This window comes from Gobius niger (assembly GCF_951799975.1).
Source record: "Gobius niger genome assembly, chromosome: 18".
In the NCBI taxonomy this organism is placed as follows: domain Eukaryota; kingdom Metazoa; phylum Chordata; class Actinopteri; order Gobiiformes; family Gobiidae; genus Gobius; species Gobius niger.
The window spans coordinates 26,848,272-26,864,120 of record NC_136869.1 but is presented as its reverse complement, the minus strand read 5'-3'; the positions used below and the strand labels follow the sequence as shown (position 1 = coordinate 26,864,120).

The following is a 15,849-nucleotide window of genomic DNA, read 5'->3' as shown; positions in this document are numbered from 1 at the left end:
CGGAATCTCTTCTTGTGCGGGGCAGAAGCAAAACCCCAAAGTTTGAACGAGAACTGTAAGGAAACAACCAGTAAGCTATTCTGTATGGAAGACTATAGGCACCTTAATTCAATTGTCTATTCATTTGTCAAATGGCTATGCATTATGTTATTTTAGTATACATTTTGTAATTGTATTTGGCAATATTCTATTCCAAAAGTTCTAATGGCAATTCAATATGTAAAGTGTCGATGCAATGTCTTTATATATTGCAAAATACAAGATTTTGAAATGAATAGCATAATGCCATGGGATTTTGGCAACTTTATTCATTGTTCTATTCATTCTTAAAATGGCATTTAGTTGGGAGTTGCATTTGGCAAAGTGGAATGTAATATCCTATTTTGACATGTAATTTTCTATTCCAAAAGTTCTAATGGCAATTCACTATGTAAAGTGCCGATGCCATGTCTTTATATATTGCAAAATACAAGTTTTTGAAATGAATAGCATATTGCCATGGGATTTTGGTCTCTTTATTCATTTTGCAATGCAATTGAGAATTATGCATTTGACATTCCACAATGTGTAATGCAATTTACATTTGATAATGTATTATGTATTTCAGTTGACTTTTGAGAATTATGCATTTTGTTATGCAATTTACATTTGATAATGTATTATGTATTTTTAGTTGACTTTTGAGAATCATGCGTTTGACATAAAAGAATACGTGGTGAAACAGCACCATCTTGTGGTTACAGCATTGCGGATTACAAAACGTCTCACGCACAGAAAGTCTCTTTATTCAATCGGCTATGCAATCCGCTCCTGGCCAATCAGAGAAGAGCTCGCCTCAGCAGCGCAGGCAGCGCAGCAGCCGTGAACCACAGCCAGGCAGGCTCAGGCTACGTGACTTCTTACTGGTGGAAATAATTACAGTCATGGCAGATTTGATGCAACTGATCAGACTTCATGAAGATTCAGAGCTAATCCAACGTTTTGGTAAGCATTTGTCTTGTGGGTGAAAAAAATAAAGCTAGTCAGACTGCTAACAGGGTGCTAATGCTAAGCTATCCTGTAGCCTCATTCGAGTGTTTATGACCATGGTTCCCGGTGTATGCGCGTTGTGCCATCACAAGCACTCTGGTAGCAACAGCGGACATTGTTGTGCACGGCGTCGGCCTGCGCTCACACCAATGGTCCTTATCACTCCTGGGTCTGTCCTGTTTACACCCAGTTTTTACCTGATTCAGTGTGCCAGATATAACTATGTGCTTTGGTTTTGTTTTGCACAACACCCAGGTGCACAAGTTCTCAAAAATAATCAAGGAGCAACAAGTCTAGAGGTTTTAGAGTTAGCCTATGTTATTAAAAGTAATAAAGCCGTATAGGCATGAGACACTGATTCAATTAATATAGGGAGAACATTGCATGAATATCCATAGACACTTTGTTTGCTGCAGCATTCTGTCACGTTTTGATGGGTGTTATTATGTCAGGCAGCAAATAAAAGAGTCCTTAAACTTTGTGTAATTGCTGATTATGTGCCAAAAAGTCACTAAAAATTCATGAATATGGTGGAATGAGCTGTTTTGGATTTGACTGTTTATTTTTGCACAGATTAGTCCTTCACCCTATGTGGCAGTCGAGTCTCAAAGGTATGATGGATCCACATGATGAAGGTATTGATGTTATGGACTGGCCTGCCCGTTCCCCAGACTTAAATCCAATAGAGCACATCTGGGACATCATGTCTCGGTCCATCCATCAACGCCACGTTGCACCACAGACTGTCCAGGAGCTGACTGATGCTCTAATCCAGGTCTGGGAGGAGATCCCTCAGGAGGACATCCGTGGTCTCATCAGGAGCATGCCCAGGCGTTGTAGGGAGTGCATTCAGGCACGTGGAGGCCACACACACTACTGAGGATGATACAGACTCGTTTTGAGGAATTTCTACAGAATTTGGATCAACCAGTGACCTGATTTGTCACTTTGATTTTGACTATAATTTTGGATCCAGACCTCCAGGGGCTGAGAATTTGATTTCTATTTATCATTCTTATGTTATTTCGTTCTCAACACATTGCCCTACACTATGAATAAAGATTTTCATCCGAAAAATCGAATTGATTGACATCTAGGATGTGTTTTTTGAGTGTGCCCTAAGTTTTTGTGAGCAGTGTATATATATTTTTTATAGTTAAAAAAAAAGAAGAAAGAATCTATTTTAACTAATTAACTGATTGCAAACATGCAAACAATTTGCGAGTCATATTTTTAGTTTTCAGGTAACATCTACTACACTAAATAATGGCCAAGAAAGGCAAATATTTGTTTAAAAAAAATAGACATTCAAACAAATGTAGCCTACTCTTACATGGAATTTGTAACTAGATTCTGTAGTTTTCTACAATGATTGTAATAAAAAGACACCTTTTTTTACTATACAAGTAACGATTAGACAATACAAGTTTAATCACAATGTTTTTTTTGGCTTGCAATGGGCATCTGAACATTAGTTACACAATATATAAAGTAGGCCCAAGATGTAAAAATCGCTTCCACAATGTCTTTCTGCTTTAGCGTGATCCCTCTGTCTATCATGTGAACAACAAAATGAACCGTCACAATGCTTTTGCCTAAAAGCGTTTAGACCCATGTTGCACTGTCTTTTTTAACACTGGAAACCGCCGCGCTGGAAGGAGGGCATCTGGTCCTGGAGTTTGGGCTGTGAAAGGATGGATGGCTGTGGATCCATCATACCTTTGAGACTCGACTGCCACATAGGGTGAAGGACCAATCTGTGCAAAAATAAACAGTCAAATCCAAAACAGCTCATTCCACCATATTCATGAATTTTTAGTGACTTTTTGGCACATAATCAGCAATTACACAAAGTTTAAGGACTCTTTTATTTGCTGCCTGACATAATAACACCCATCAAAACGTGACAGAATGCTGCAGCAAACAAAGTGTCTATGGATATTCATGCAATGTTCTCCCTATATTAATTGAATCAGTGTCTCATGCCTATACGGCTTTATTACTTTTAATAACATAGGCTAACTCTAAAACCTCTAGACTTGTTGCTCCTTGATTATTTTTGAGAACTTGTGCACCTGGGTGTTGTGCAAAACAAAACCAAAGCACATAGTTATATCTGGCACACTGAATCAGGTAAAAACTGGGTGTAAACAGGACAGACCCAGGAGTGATAAGGACCATTGGTGTGAGCGCAGGCCGACGCCGTGCACAACAATGTCCGCTGTTGCTACCAGAGTGCTTGTGATGGCACAACGCGCATACACCGGGAACCATGGTCATAAACACTCGAATGAGGCTACAGGATAGCTTAGCATTAGCACCCTGTTAGCAGTCTGACTAGCTTTATTTTTTTCACCCACAAGACAAATGCTTACCAAAACGTTGGATTAGCTCTGAATCTTCATGAAGTCTGATCAGTTGCATCAAATCTGCCATGACTGTAATTATTTCCACCAGTAAGAAGTCACGTAGCCTGAGCCTGCCTGGCTGTGGTTCACGGCTGCTGCGCTGCCTGCGCTGCTGAGGCGAGCTCTTCTCTGATTGGCCAGGAGCGGATTGCATAGCCGATTGAATAAAGAGACTTTCTGTGCGTGAGACGTTTTGTAATCCGCAATGCTGTAACCACAAGATGGTGCTGTTTCACCACGTATTCTTTTATGTCAAACGCATGATTCTCAAAAGTCAACTAAAAATACATAATACATTATCAAATGTAAATTGCATAACAAAATGCATAATTCTCAAAAGTCAACTGAAATACATAATACATTATCAAATGTAAATTGCATTACACATTGTGGAATGTCAAATGCATAATTCTCAATTGCATTGCAAAATGAATAAAGAGACCAAAATCCCATGGCAATATGCTATTCATTTCAAAAACTTGTATTTTGCAATATATAAAGACATGGCATCGGCACTTTACATAGTGAATTGCCATTAGAACTTTTGGAATAGAAAATTACATGTCAAAATAGGATATTACATTCCACTTTGCCAAATGCAACTCCCAACTAAATGCCATTTTAAGAATGAATAGAACAATGAATAAAGTTGCCAAAATCCCATGGCATTATGCTATTCATTTCAAAATCTTGTATTTTGCAATATATAAAGACATTGCATCGACACTTTACATATTGAATTGCCATTAGAACTTTTGGAATAGAATATTGCCAAATACAATTACAAAATGTATACTAAAATAACATAATGCATAGCCATTTGACAAATGAATAGACAATTGAATTAAGGTGCCTATAGTCTTCCATAATTCTGTTCTCAAGCAGACGGCAGCCTCCACGTGACAAGAAGGTCACGAGGTCATCCATCGCACACAGACTGACAAACGTGGTCTGAACAAAAGTACATGGGACAATACACATGGAACATTTGCAAAAGTTCAGATTTCGATTTCGATTTACCTCAATGTTTTATTTGGCCCTGATCTGGTATTCAGAAGTGCTACTTTGATAAAGCTAACTTACTTGCAGTGTTTAAAAGATTTAGTAAAATGCTGCAATGTTGTTGTTGGGAAACGTTGAGCTGAAGCCTGAGTAACACTCTCACAAAGGCTCATGCACCATTTTTGTAGTGCTCCCATAACCTTGGTTCCACAAAAATTAAATAAATAGACTAATCGCAACGTACTTGCTAATGCTAACGTCCACAGCAGCTTATAAACACACTCACAGGAGGCTCTGCTAAAAACACCATTGCAAAGAAAGACTGAGCTTTGCCGTGCTTCCATGTCGCCTTTAGAGCAGAGTTCGAACTCAGCTGTAATTGAAGCTAAACTATGTTTTCTTAAAGTAGCCATGTGCTCCGGGTGCAACTCAGGCCTTCAAAGTAATACAATAGATCTGGGCATGACATAAGCAGCATGTGTCTGTCACAGTGAGAGTTTTAATACTGCATCTGCTGCTGTGGTGTTTAAATGGGCTTCAAAATCTGGAAATAATTCATGTTTATGTGTATAAGGCTAATGCTGCCCTACTGTTCGCATCAACATTGATCTGCATAGAGCTGCTCATCCAATTTAACACCTCCTTTGGTGACAAAAGCTTAAGTGCTGGGTTACGAGTGTAATAAACAGGATTCAGGACTCATTACTTTCACGTACCTTGGATTCACATACTTAAGAAGATCCTAACACGATATATGTGACCAGAAACATGGTAAATACCTTGTCATTGAGGTCCAGGACATAGGTGCTGTGTCTCCATTTGGTCAGAACGATGGGCTCCTGCTGCTTCCTCTCCAGACTGCGACTCTTGGGCAGCTCTCCGGACTGAGGCGAGATATTATACTGCAAAACATCACAATGAACACTTTGACATTTACAAGACAACTGGATGTTTTCAAAAAGAAGTCTGCTCTAACCGCTCCTTTGACGGGCCACCGCTGCATGGACCCCAACGCCCCCTACTACGGCATTCCTAATCGAGCTGGTGCCGTCGTGACAGCAGCACTGTAACAATTGTCCGACCTACCCAGATCTACCTTGAAGCCTTAGATTAGGAAGTAAGCAGACAGAAATAGTTGGTCACTTGAGGTTCATCCTCTTATTGACTTAAACGAGCAGCTCCGAGGCAGCAGCAGCCTCGGAGCCACATGCTGGGAGAGTGTTATTGACCCATTCACAAACGCAGGACAATGAGACAAAAGGTTTTGTTTTACAGTAGGTTGGACTGACTGTATTCATTTACCACGTGGCTATAATGTGTTGTTTATGTCCTGATCTCTTATGTCAGCTGGACATGTGGAATTCTTTGTATTTACTTAAGTTAAAACTATATTTTAACTATGTTATAACTCTGCACAGGAATGGGATAGAGACTTTTTTTTTAACATACTCTGGGCTCTGCAATTCAGGGGCCGGGTTAAATCATCTCACGGGCCGTAGTTTGAGAACCCCTTAGACTAAATATTATTGTCAATGTCAAGTGAATCCCACTTTAGTGCAGCTTCTTTTCCTTTGTGTTGTATTTTCATTCTCTGTTTGGTGCTCTTTTTCATGAAGCTTTTAGATTTGGGTGAAAAGGTGAGGGTAAGAGGTTAAAGTGAAGCTTCAGTCATATTTGCAGAGGTGTGAACTTCAGGTTAACTTCAGGGTTTACACATGAGCAGACCCTTCAGAGAGAACGTTTTTGTTCTTTGCATCAGAATATCAGATTACCTTAATAATTGCAGGCTTAGTGATTAGATCATTATGACTAGTCTTGCATCCCTGGTTATGAGTGAGATTTGCTTTATAACCTCATCTTTCTGCTCACGGTTTGTCTGCTTTGTGTCAAGGACCTGGTCTACAACACTGATGTTTGTTTTATTGGAGTCGACCATGTCCTTAAACACGCCTATCAGCAGAGGGTTTACCTTGGGCAGCTCCCACTCGGACCGGGAGCCGTCTGCGCTGTAGTAGTACGGCCGGCCCTGCTCGTCCACATGTTTGATCCACTGTGACACAAAACAAACAGTATTATATATATATATATACAGTATATATAGTATCATCGTCGTCTGGACACAAAGGGAGCATAAGATGAACTCTGACCTTCTCCTGGGTGTACTCAGAGATGTAGGTGGTGTGTCCGTGCTCATCCAGCTCCTCTGACCAGCCTCTAGGGGGCGACCCGTACTGGCTGTCTGACTGACTGGAGTGGGTGCTGTTACAGTTCTCCTCCGAGGACAGCGGCTGGGGGGGACATGAGGGGGCAGGATTACCACCATTGTTTTAAATGATGATGAAATAAGGAAGTCAATAAGAAAACCTATTCAAGACAGGAATCATTTCAAATAAATAAAAGCAACGACAGTCTTAAAGGAAGGTCTTTTTGAGTCTCAGCATTCCTCACATCAATGGGAAGGGCATTCCTCCAATTGTACTTCTAAATCCTAGGAACCACTCACAAATCCACATGGGGCTCTGTTCGGACAGTTTGGTACCAGATGGTCCGATATAGGAAGGAGCGGCACCATTTTGAACTGGATCCTGGCTTCTACAGGGAGCAAGAGAAGCAAGTACAGAAGCCATGTGCACACATGTGCTTCTCCAGGTTAGCAGTCTCAGCCTCTGGAGCAGCTGGAGGCCATTAAACGCACTACTTGGGCCGCCCGCCAGCAGCGCCTTACAGACAGTGGTCCATTTTTGAAAAACAAAGCTGTGAAGGAGTTTCTCTGTAGCACTATGTGACAAAAAGGTTCTCATCTTTGCAATGTTGTGTTGAAATGAATACAAATATTTTTTTTTCCATATTTGGTTGAAGGAGCATTAATATATTTTCATGTGACTGTGATAGAAAGTTAAGGCGCCATGCTGACCACTCATACAGCCGCTGGGTCACTACAAGGTCAACTATGCGCAAATATTAACTTTGTATTTTTTTTCAACATAAAAAGTTGCATAATGCACCTTTAATGTACAGTTTGAAAGTGAGGTCCAGGACAAAAATGACTCTGAGGTGCCATCTGGAGTCACAGGCCTAGAGAGAGGAGGCCTACAAAAGGCAATGCATGTTCACACCACATGGGGGCGCCATAGGTTTGCCGGGAAAAAGTTCAAGTACAGGTGCAGTGTAGCATGTACTCTTACAGGTTTAAAAAGGCAGTACAATCACAGTAAAGATTAAACCTGGTTGGCCTTCAGCTGTATATGGAGGGTCTCACTGTTTTACGTAGGCAGCAGCAAATCATATTTCATTTAATCCACAAATACTATATTTTTTATCTAATTTAACTATCATTATCTTCAAAGACATGTATCTTTCATGCCTGCTGGAAACAAATGCATTTTTATATTATATTAATATTAACTTAATGTCTGGATATAATGGTAAAACAGTACAGCAGAATAATATAATGATCAGGTTCAAAACATGTTATGAACTTGCACAGGCCTAGTTGCTGCAGTAGTTCCTCTACTGCTCACTGCTCAGTATTATAGCTCAGAATGCCGTATACTGGAGGACAGTGACACATTTAACTATTTTATTTAGAGTTCATGACCAAATATGACCGTCTATGGGAGAAGTGTCCAGAAATACTCACAGATCTATGCATGCATGAAAACAAGAATGCACCCAGACCTAACTTCATGCCACCCCGATAAAAAAGCCCCGACACGCCCCGGCTCGTCCCCTGCTGACCTCGCTCTCGGCCGTGCCCTGGCTGTCCCCTCTCTGGCTGCCCATGCCGTCGCCCCGCTGGCTGCCCGTGCTCTCCCTGGTGCGGGGGGGTTTCCAGGTGCGCTCCCCCGTGGCCCGGTTGTAGTAGAAGTGCCTCCCGCTGCCGTCCTTGTGCGTCTCCCAGTCTCCCAGCTGGTGCAGGGGGGAGCCCGAGGGCACGGGCGGCAGGCTGGACTGGGAGATCTTCAGCTCCTGGAGGTTAGTGTAGACCGGGGAGTCGGAGCGGCCCGGGCCCGTGGGAGAGGTGCTCTGTGGGGAGAAGAGGAGATTCATTCATTCACAATTCTAACACTCCATGTTACGCTATTTTTCAATCAACACAACGGCACGACAAAGGGTAATAAATACTAAAAGCAAACGAAATCAAAATTCAGTTTGATATAATACAAGTTGCTTCTTTTAGTAACTGTTTTTGAATGTCATATTTGTGCAACTTTTCAAATCTTTCTTTAGAGAATTCCATGCTCTTACACCAGCAACAGACGAGCACATTTGTTTCAAATCTGTTAAGTGCTCTTGGATGTTTAACATCTTAACCCCCACCTGAACCAAGCAATTTTTAACCTTTTCTTCCACAGGTTGGCTTAGCCCAAATCTAAAAGCTTCTTGGAAAAAAGTGCCAATGTAGCAACAAAAGCAAGGATGAAAACGCAACATTAAAATGTGAAGAAAGGGACAAAAGAGCAATGAAAAAAGGCCACAAAAAGGTGAGGAAAACACAACAAATAAAGCCACAAAGAAACGATAAAAACATGAATGAAAAGCAATATTACAACAAAAAATTGACAAAAATGTGGCAAAACATGACAAAAAAGCAACGGAAAAACATGGAAAAAGAAACAAAGAACAAAAAAGTGGAAAAAAAAATGTGACAAAAAAGTGATTAAAACCGCTGTAAAACAAAGCGACAAAAAAGGATCAGTTTTGCTGGCCTTAGCTTTCAAATGAGGCGTTGCACTGTTTTTCTCCAGTTGAGAAGCTTTAAGATTTGGGTAGGGCTGAACTGGAGAAAATGTGCTTGGTTGCGGCGGGTGGTAAGAGGTTAAAGTCATACGGCTTTCTGTGATTGTCATCTTCAGATGTAAACACAAATAACTTTTGGAAGTCGTGTGGAAGAGATTTGTTTCTAACTTTGAACATCACTAATAGAGTTATAGAGCAATTCTACAATGTCTTTAAGTTTTAATAATCCTGACCTAATGAATAAATCCTGCTTTGAAAATAATACGAATGGCTCTTTTCTGTAATAGAAATAAAGGCATTATGTTGCTGTGATATGTATCACCCCATATTTCTACACAATAATTAAAATAAGGAAGAATAATTAGACAATATAGCATTCTCATTGTATTATACGGTAAACTGTACTTAACTTTATTCAAAATAAATAAGCTTTTAGATACCTTATTTTTTACATGCAATATGAGCTTTCCATGTCAACTTCTCATCTAGGATGACCCCTAGAAATCTCATTTCAGACACCTTCCTTTATTACTGAATACCATAAACCTAGTCTTTGTCAAATTTATAGATCATTTATTTACATCAAACCACAATTTTAATTTAACTATTTCCTCTTATCAGCTATCACTATTATCAGCTAAAGTTTTCAAGTCATCTCTTGGGCAGTATAAATTTGTATCATCAGCGAATAATATGTACTGTAACATTTTTAAAACCTCACAGATATCATTGATATATAAAATAAAAAAGTTTGGGTCCTAAAATCGAACCTTGAGGAAGTCCACATTCAATATTGATACACTCTGACCTACAACCGTCACACTCAACATATTGTTGTCGTCGTTGTAAATAGCTGATTAACCAGGACAACTCGTCTAACTCCAAAAGTATATCATTTAGAAATGAGAATTCTGGTAGTGGAATATAATCTCATCATACAGTGGAAGTCCAAGTCCAACCGAAGGAAGAGATGCACCGATCCAGCGTTTTTATTTCCAATACCAATACTGATGCTGTCTACAGATATCTGACACCAACCGATACCAAGAGACTTTCTGCTGACTCTGCTGCTGAGAGTGATAAAGTGAATGAACCTCTTTTCTCCACAACACAGTCCAAGAGGTCCTAGGAACATGATGAGCTTCAAACTAAAATACTCCCACAAAAACACCAAGAAATGACTTGCCTAATAAAAGAAGACAGTCTGAATTGACGGCCATGTTAATCTGTCATTAGTGAGGCCTATCCTGCTGCTGGCACCGATATGTCAGGGTGAGATCTGTAGATAAACAGATATGCAGAGATAGATAGATGCAGGAGGAAGCCAGCCCACGTGCACTGCAGACACCACAGACACGGCTAATCCAAGTCAGGTCGAGCTGCACATTCTCAGCATAGCTGCTCAATTTGTGCCGGCATAAATAGTCCCGCGTATTTTTAGAAGGACTGCACATTGTTTCGATTGAATGCTATATTCTTCAGCGAAGTTTCATGAGGCGGATATTACAACGCAGACGACTACACTTAAAAGGACAGATTCACAAAAAGTACTTTACTCACTTTAAGCAGTACTTTTCTGCCCGTAGTATCGGTCAATAATAAATGTCCTAGTTACGCACAGGAGAGTGAGTGGTTATGGCGGGCCCGTCGTCATGCCGACAGTTGATTTTGAGGTCTACAAATATTGAGCGCAGAAAAAGAGAACACACAAGAGGAAGGAAAGGCAAATGAAGAAACTGCCGGTGATGCAAAGTACAGCGCAGGCTATTATCTAACTGAACATTGGCCGTGTGTTTTTGGAAATCGAGGTCCGGCTCAAAGTGCATACAAGTCCAGGCGCATGAACAAACGGGAAAAGTCAAACATGAGCTTCCGAAGTGAAAGAACCACATGCATTTCAAAACATGTTTGCATATGTTGAAAGTTGTCCTTCCTCATTTACGTCTCAATTTTGTCGCTATTTTGACACTTTTTTCAAGAAGGTTTTGGGTAAAGTCAAACTGGAGAAAGTGACTTGGTTCAGGCTAAGAGGTTTTCCCGATCAGATCACTTTATGTGGAGGTGTAAACGTTTCTAACAATGGATCACTCGGCTCTCGCTCACAGCTAGAAAAGTGGGAATATGAAGCGAAACTTCAGATTAAGCATGAAAAGTGGAGCGGAACGAGCCCTCTGTGTGTGAACATGGACTCCCTTCAAAAAACATTTTACAAACTTGGCAGCACCCGAAGGTCGCCTGACAAACAGCCAGGGCGCTGCGTTTCCATGGCGACTGTGCCGAGTTTCTGCGTGGATCATGAAAAATGTGGGTCTCTGCCTGGGCTTCCTCCAGAGAGGTGTGAAGCGGCCAATCAGAGGAGGCTTCAGTGGCCTTTGTTCAGGTTTGGGGACGAGGAGACACAGATGGGGCGCGCTAATGCTACCGACTTCTCATTTTTAGACAAATTATTGGTCAAACGAGGGGGGGGGGGGTGGAGCCTGGAGGCCGAGCGGATGATGAGGATGGAAACAGATTAGTTAGGGCTCGGGTGATAATCTGCTACTAAAAACAAACATCTCAAAATATCCATCAGTCGAAAGGACGAGAGGTTATTTGGACACTCTCAAAGATTTTTCATCGCCAAAGCTGAAAACTTAGAATAACAACTAACACCTGACAAGATGATAACTACATGTACATCATCTACAGTTAAAAGAATCGCAGCAAACCTTGTGTTTTTGTTTTGTTTTGGGTTTTGGCGACAGCGTGTTGAGAAGTAGCTACATTAAAACTCCTCGCTGTCAGTAAATCTGACCACACAGGCTAAAAAATACAGACATGAAAAAAATGTGTCGTCAATACCAAGTCAATCTGGGAGTTCCTGCAGGCCATGTTAATGCTAGCAAACGCTAACCCCATGCTAACCCTAACCTCATACTAACGCCCATGTATTCCTATGGAAGAAGTGGGATCTTTATTATTTGTTTCCAAATAGCACCAAAGTTAAACTATATAATTAGCATTTATTGTAAATATACCCCTGTTTAGGGGTACAGTATTAGAAAAATGAACTCACATTCTGTTTTTATGACAAGGGCAGCAGTTAATGCTCACAAAACTAAAAACTTTTCATTTCACCCAATAAATAAATTGAAATACAAGCATTTATTTTATGACAGATATTTTCATCAGTGAAAAGTACCTCATGAATGTACAAAAAAACATGTGCTTTTGCTATGAGTGGCTCGCCTCTGCTAAGATATGACTGTACCTTTACCGGGAGTGGGTGCGTCTCCAGCTCGTCGCCATGGAGATGTTAACTAAAGTCAGCAGAAACAGGTTCTGTGAATCTTTGATATAGAAAATAGTGCACTTTTTTGTTTTTCAGCCTGTAATGTAGGTTTACAAGATGGCATTTGAAGGGTTAAACTATTAAAGTAAACCTTCTTTTTTTCAATAACTATGATTTTTTTAAAATATCTATGATTAGGGCAGGTTAATGATTTCAAAATAACAGAGTTCATGTGTTTTACTTAGAAATAGAGGCCATATGACAGAAATGTCCTAAAGAGGCCGAGTGTAGGCTTTATTAAGGAGGACCTGAGGGGGGATGTGTACACTGTAGGACAGGTAAAACACAGTCACCCCTACAGTGTGGAGCAAAAGCAGTCTAACAAAAGGCTCAAAACAGCCAGTATGTAAACGAGGTGAAAGAGTGATTTTAACATGTGCTATTGTCAAGTACGCAGCGCCAAACACGGCCCTCCACAGACACCAGCTTCCCTTGAACAAAGTGCAGCACATGTCCTTATGTAACTGCCCATATGCTCTCACACACTGCCCAGCACATGGCCCATCGTCAGGGGTCTGCCCGGAGACTCGGCCGCCACTAAAAATATGAGCTGGACTGGCATTTAACACTTCAGAGGAAAGGAGAGGGCGCTGACAACAAACCCATCTGCTCCGACAAAGACAGACAGAGAGAGCTTCAACAATAAGCACAACGCAACGGAAATGTGAACGGACGCACACAGCAAATCACTGAAGAAGATTAAGAACAATCCAAACCTCTCTGGCCCTGTGTGGAAAAGGAAATGTCCCCCCCAACACCCCTTGCAGTAATAACTGAAGTCAAGTGTTTGTTATCTGGTGACGAGGGATTTGAGGCCACTCTTCTTTGCAGAATGAGTTACTCCGCCATATTGGAGGGTTTCTGTGCATGAACTGCTCTTTTAAGGTCACCCCACTACATTTCAAATGGATTGCAGTCCGGACTTTGACCTGGCCACTACAAAACGTTCCTTTTGAGCCGTTCAGAAGTGGATTTGTTCGTATGTTTGGGATCCTCGTCCTGCTGCGTGGCCCAAGAGCGCTTGAGCTGAAGCGCTGAAACTGATGGTCAGGAACGGCATTTTGTATTGACTGGGAATGTCTTTGTGTGATATAAAAATGTCATTGAATGTATAAGACCACAAATGCGTTCCTTTCTGAAAACCTACCAGAAATACTGTAATAGAAAAACTGAAATAAAGCAGATCCTGAAACATCATAGGAGCCACTGGGTATGGAAAGTGAATGTGGTAAAGGCTGGAGAAACAGTGTCCAAACAAGAAGTCAGCGACAGGTTGTGTAGAGAGAAAAATCCTAACCATTTGCATGATAACTGCATGATGTTGCTAAAGGAAGAGTCCAAAAAGAAACATGAGCAGCAGCGTTTGTTGTGTCACGCAAAAAAAATAAAAGAATAATTGATGGTTTTACTTTTTTTGACACATTACTTACAAAGATTCTTTCAAGGGGATTTTGGATCTTGGTGAGTAAGTTAGACAAAAATCTGTAAACGGTCTAATTGTTTTGCTTGTTTTAGCAGTTGAAAGCTCAATAAACCAGACAGGAATTACATATTAATTCCAAGACTGGAATGCTTCTTGTCTGTAGGAGCTAAAGTGGAGATGTTGGTGCAAGTGTGGAATGAAAACCTCAGAGAAAACAGGTCCTAAAATGTTGGAACTTCTGCACATGTATAGATTTCTCCCGTCTTTAGCCGCTTCTATGGCCATGGCTGTCTCCCAAAAAAGGACCATATTTGGATTACAGCGTCATCTCGGTCATTGTCCGTGCTACACATGGATACCAAACATGTCAATATTTGTGAATGAATACGAGCCGGAAAGACAAGGAAACGCTGCAAAAAAAAAAAGCTTGATACAAATCTCCACATTGAGCCATTGGCCAGTGGACGTACGCACCTTGGAGCTGCAAACAAACACTTCATCATCGTCCTCCCCGGCCTTCCTGTACCCTCTGAAGAGGCTGAAGCGGCGGATCATGCTCACACCCCGACACGCCACACGCTAACTAACTTAGACCACAGTCTCTCCTAGACCCAAGCAACGCGCCACTAGGCTCGCAGTTAAGAGGAAGTGGTGGTTGATATTTCCGAGTCACAGCTTCCTCCATCAAAGGGTTTCGATGGCGTCAGGGGCTGAGAGTGAAGAGTGGTGTTTGAAAGGAGTGTCAGAGAGAGAGCAGAGCACATGGCCTGATCCAGGAGCTAACGCTAAGTCTGAGGGTCTAAGGGCAGAAACATGCAGCAAAGCTCAACTATTCTACGTTTTTGTAAAGTTTTGGGCCAGTTTGCTCTGATCATATAAACCTTCACCTGGAATCAAAATATTTAACAATTGAATCATTTTCATATAAAACGTAAATGTGGACTGAAATACACTCTGTCTTCTTGGGTACGTTGAAGATCAGTAACAATCTTGATTTTGATAGTGTTTTAGTTTTGACGTAAAGTCGAGTTGGTTTTCCCCTGCCCCATTGACTTCCACTATAAACACACATTTTCATTGCTCTGCATCATACTTAAAGCTACTCTTAAAGCTACTCTAAGCGATCCCGTTTTGCTGGTTCGGCACCGCTGCATTCCCATCATGCACTGCTAGATGCGCCACCATGTGCGCCGCACCTCCCTCACCTCACGGCACCCCCCCACACACGCCTCACCCCCACATGCCCCTGCACCATGTAAACACGAACACGTGAACAAGGGATCGCAAATGTTCGAAGCAGAAGACGCAGCAACAGTTAGCGGCTAACAGTTTAGCATCATGACAGACGTTTACAAAAAGATGGTGAACAAACATGTGAGCGACCTGCTCTGATGCAGCTGAAACACTCAGGTTTATTCATCCAACATCTACAGGAGCAGAGTTCACTACTCCATCTACAGAAGAACAGAACATTTCAAAAAGCCATCACTTAAGGCAGCTTTAAAAAAATATATCAATTCTTGATAATTAGTTTCTCTTGTTCAGAAAAAAGTTTGAAAAAATGTTCATCAACACAATAATTTTCCTAGCAGTGGAAAACAGTGGCATAAAAATGTGCAAAATAAGGCAGCGACTTTCCACATTATTTATTAAAGGCTTATCAAACATTTCAAAACCATATTATGAAGATGATGAAATAAGATCAAGGGTTTTCACCAAAAATCATGACATTACCTCCAAGACAGGAAAGGTTATGTGCAAATCCAAAGTGAAAATTGCCCCAACACAAGTTATGATTCAACAGTTCTTCATCGATTTCAAAAAGGAAAAATGGTGAAATCACGGGCCATCCTCTCAAAATACTAAATCCCCACTCAAACCAGCACCTACAGTCTCCACATTTTACCGTCTGGCAC

The 15,849-nt window shown here is 41.1% G+C and overlaps 1 protein-coding gene across 4 annotated transcripts in view; it reads right to left on the bottom strand.

Moving 5' to 3' along the window:
• The window catches only part of LOC306977549 (rho GTPase-activating protein 12-like), a 94,652-nt gene that overhangs the window by 14,802 nt on the left and 64,001 nt on the right, over window positions 1–15,849 (bottom strand). For all 4 annotated transcript variants that reach the window (XM_079575921.1, XM_079575922.1, XM_079575924.1 and 1 more), the window contains exons 4-7: window positions 8,178–8,465; window positions 6,587–6,727; window positions 6,409–6,489; window positions 5,219–5,341 (exon numbers count right to left, since the gene is read on the bottom strand). In XM_079575921.1, the coding sequence (XP_079432047.1) occupies window positions 5,219–5,341; window positions 6,409–6,489; window positions 6,587–6,727; window positions 8,178–8,465 (633 nt within the window). The remainder of the gene's footprint in view (window positions 1–5,218; window positions 5,342–6,408; window positions 6,490–6,586; window positions 6,728–8,177; window positions 8,466–15,849) is intronic.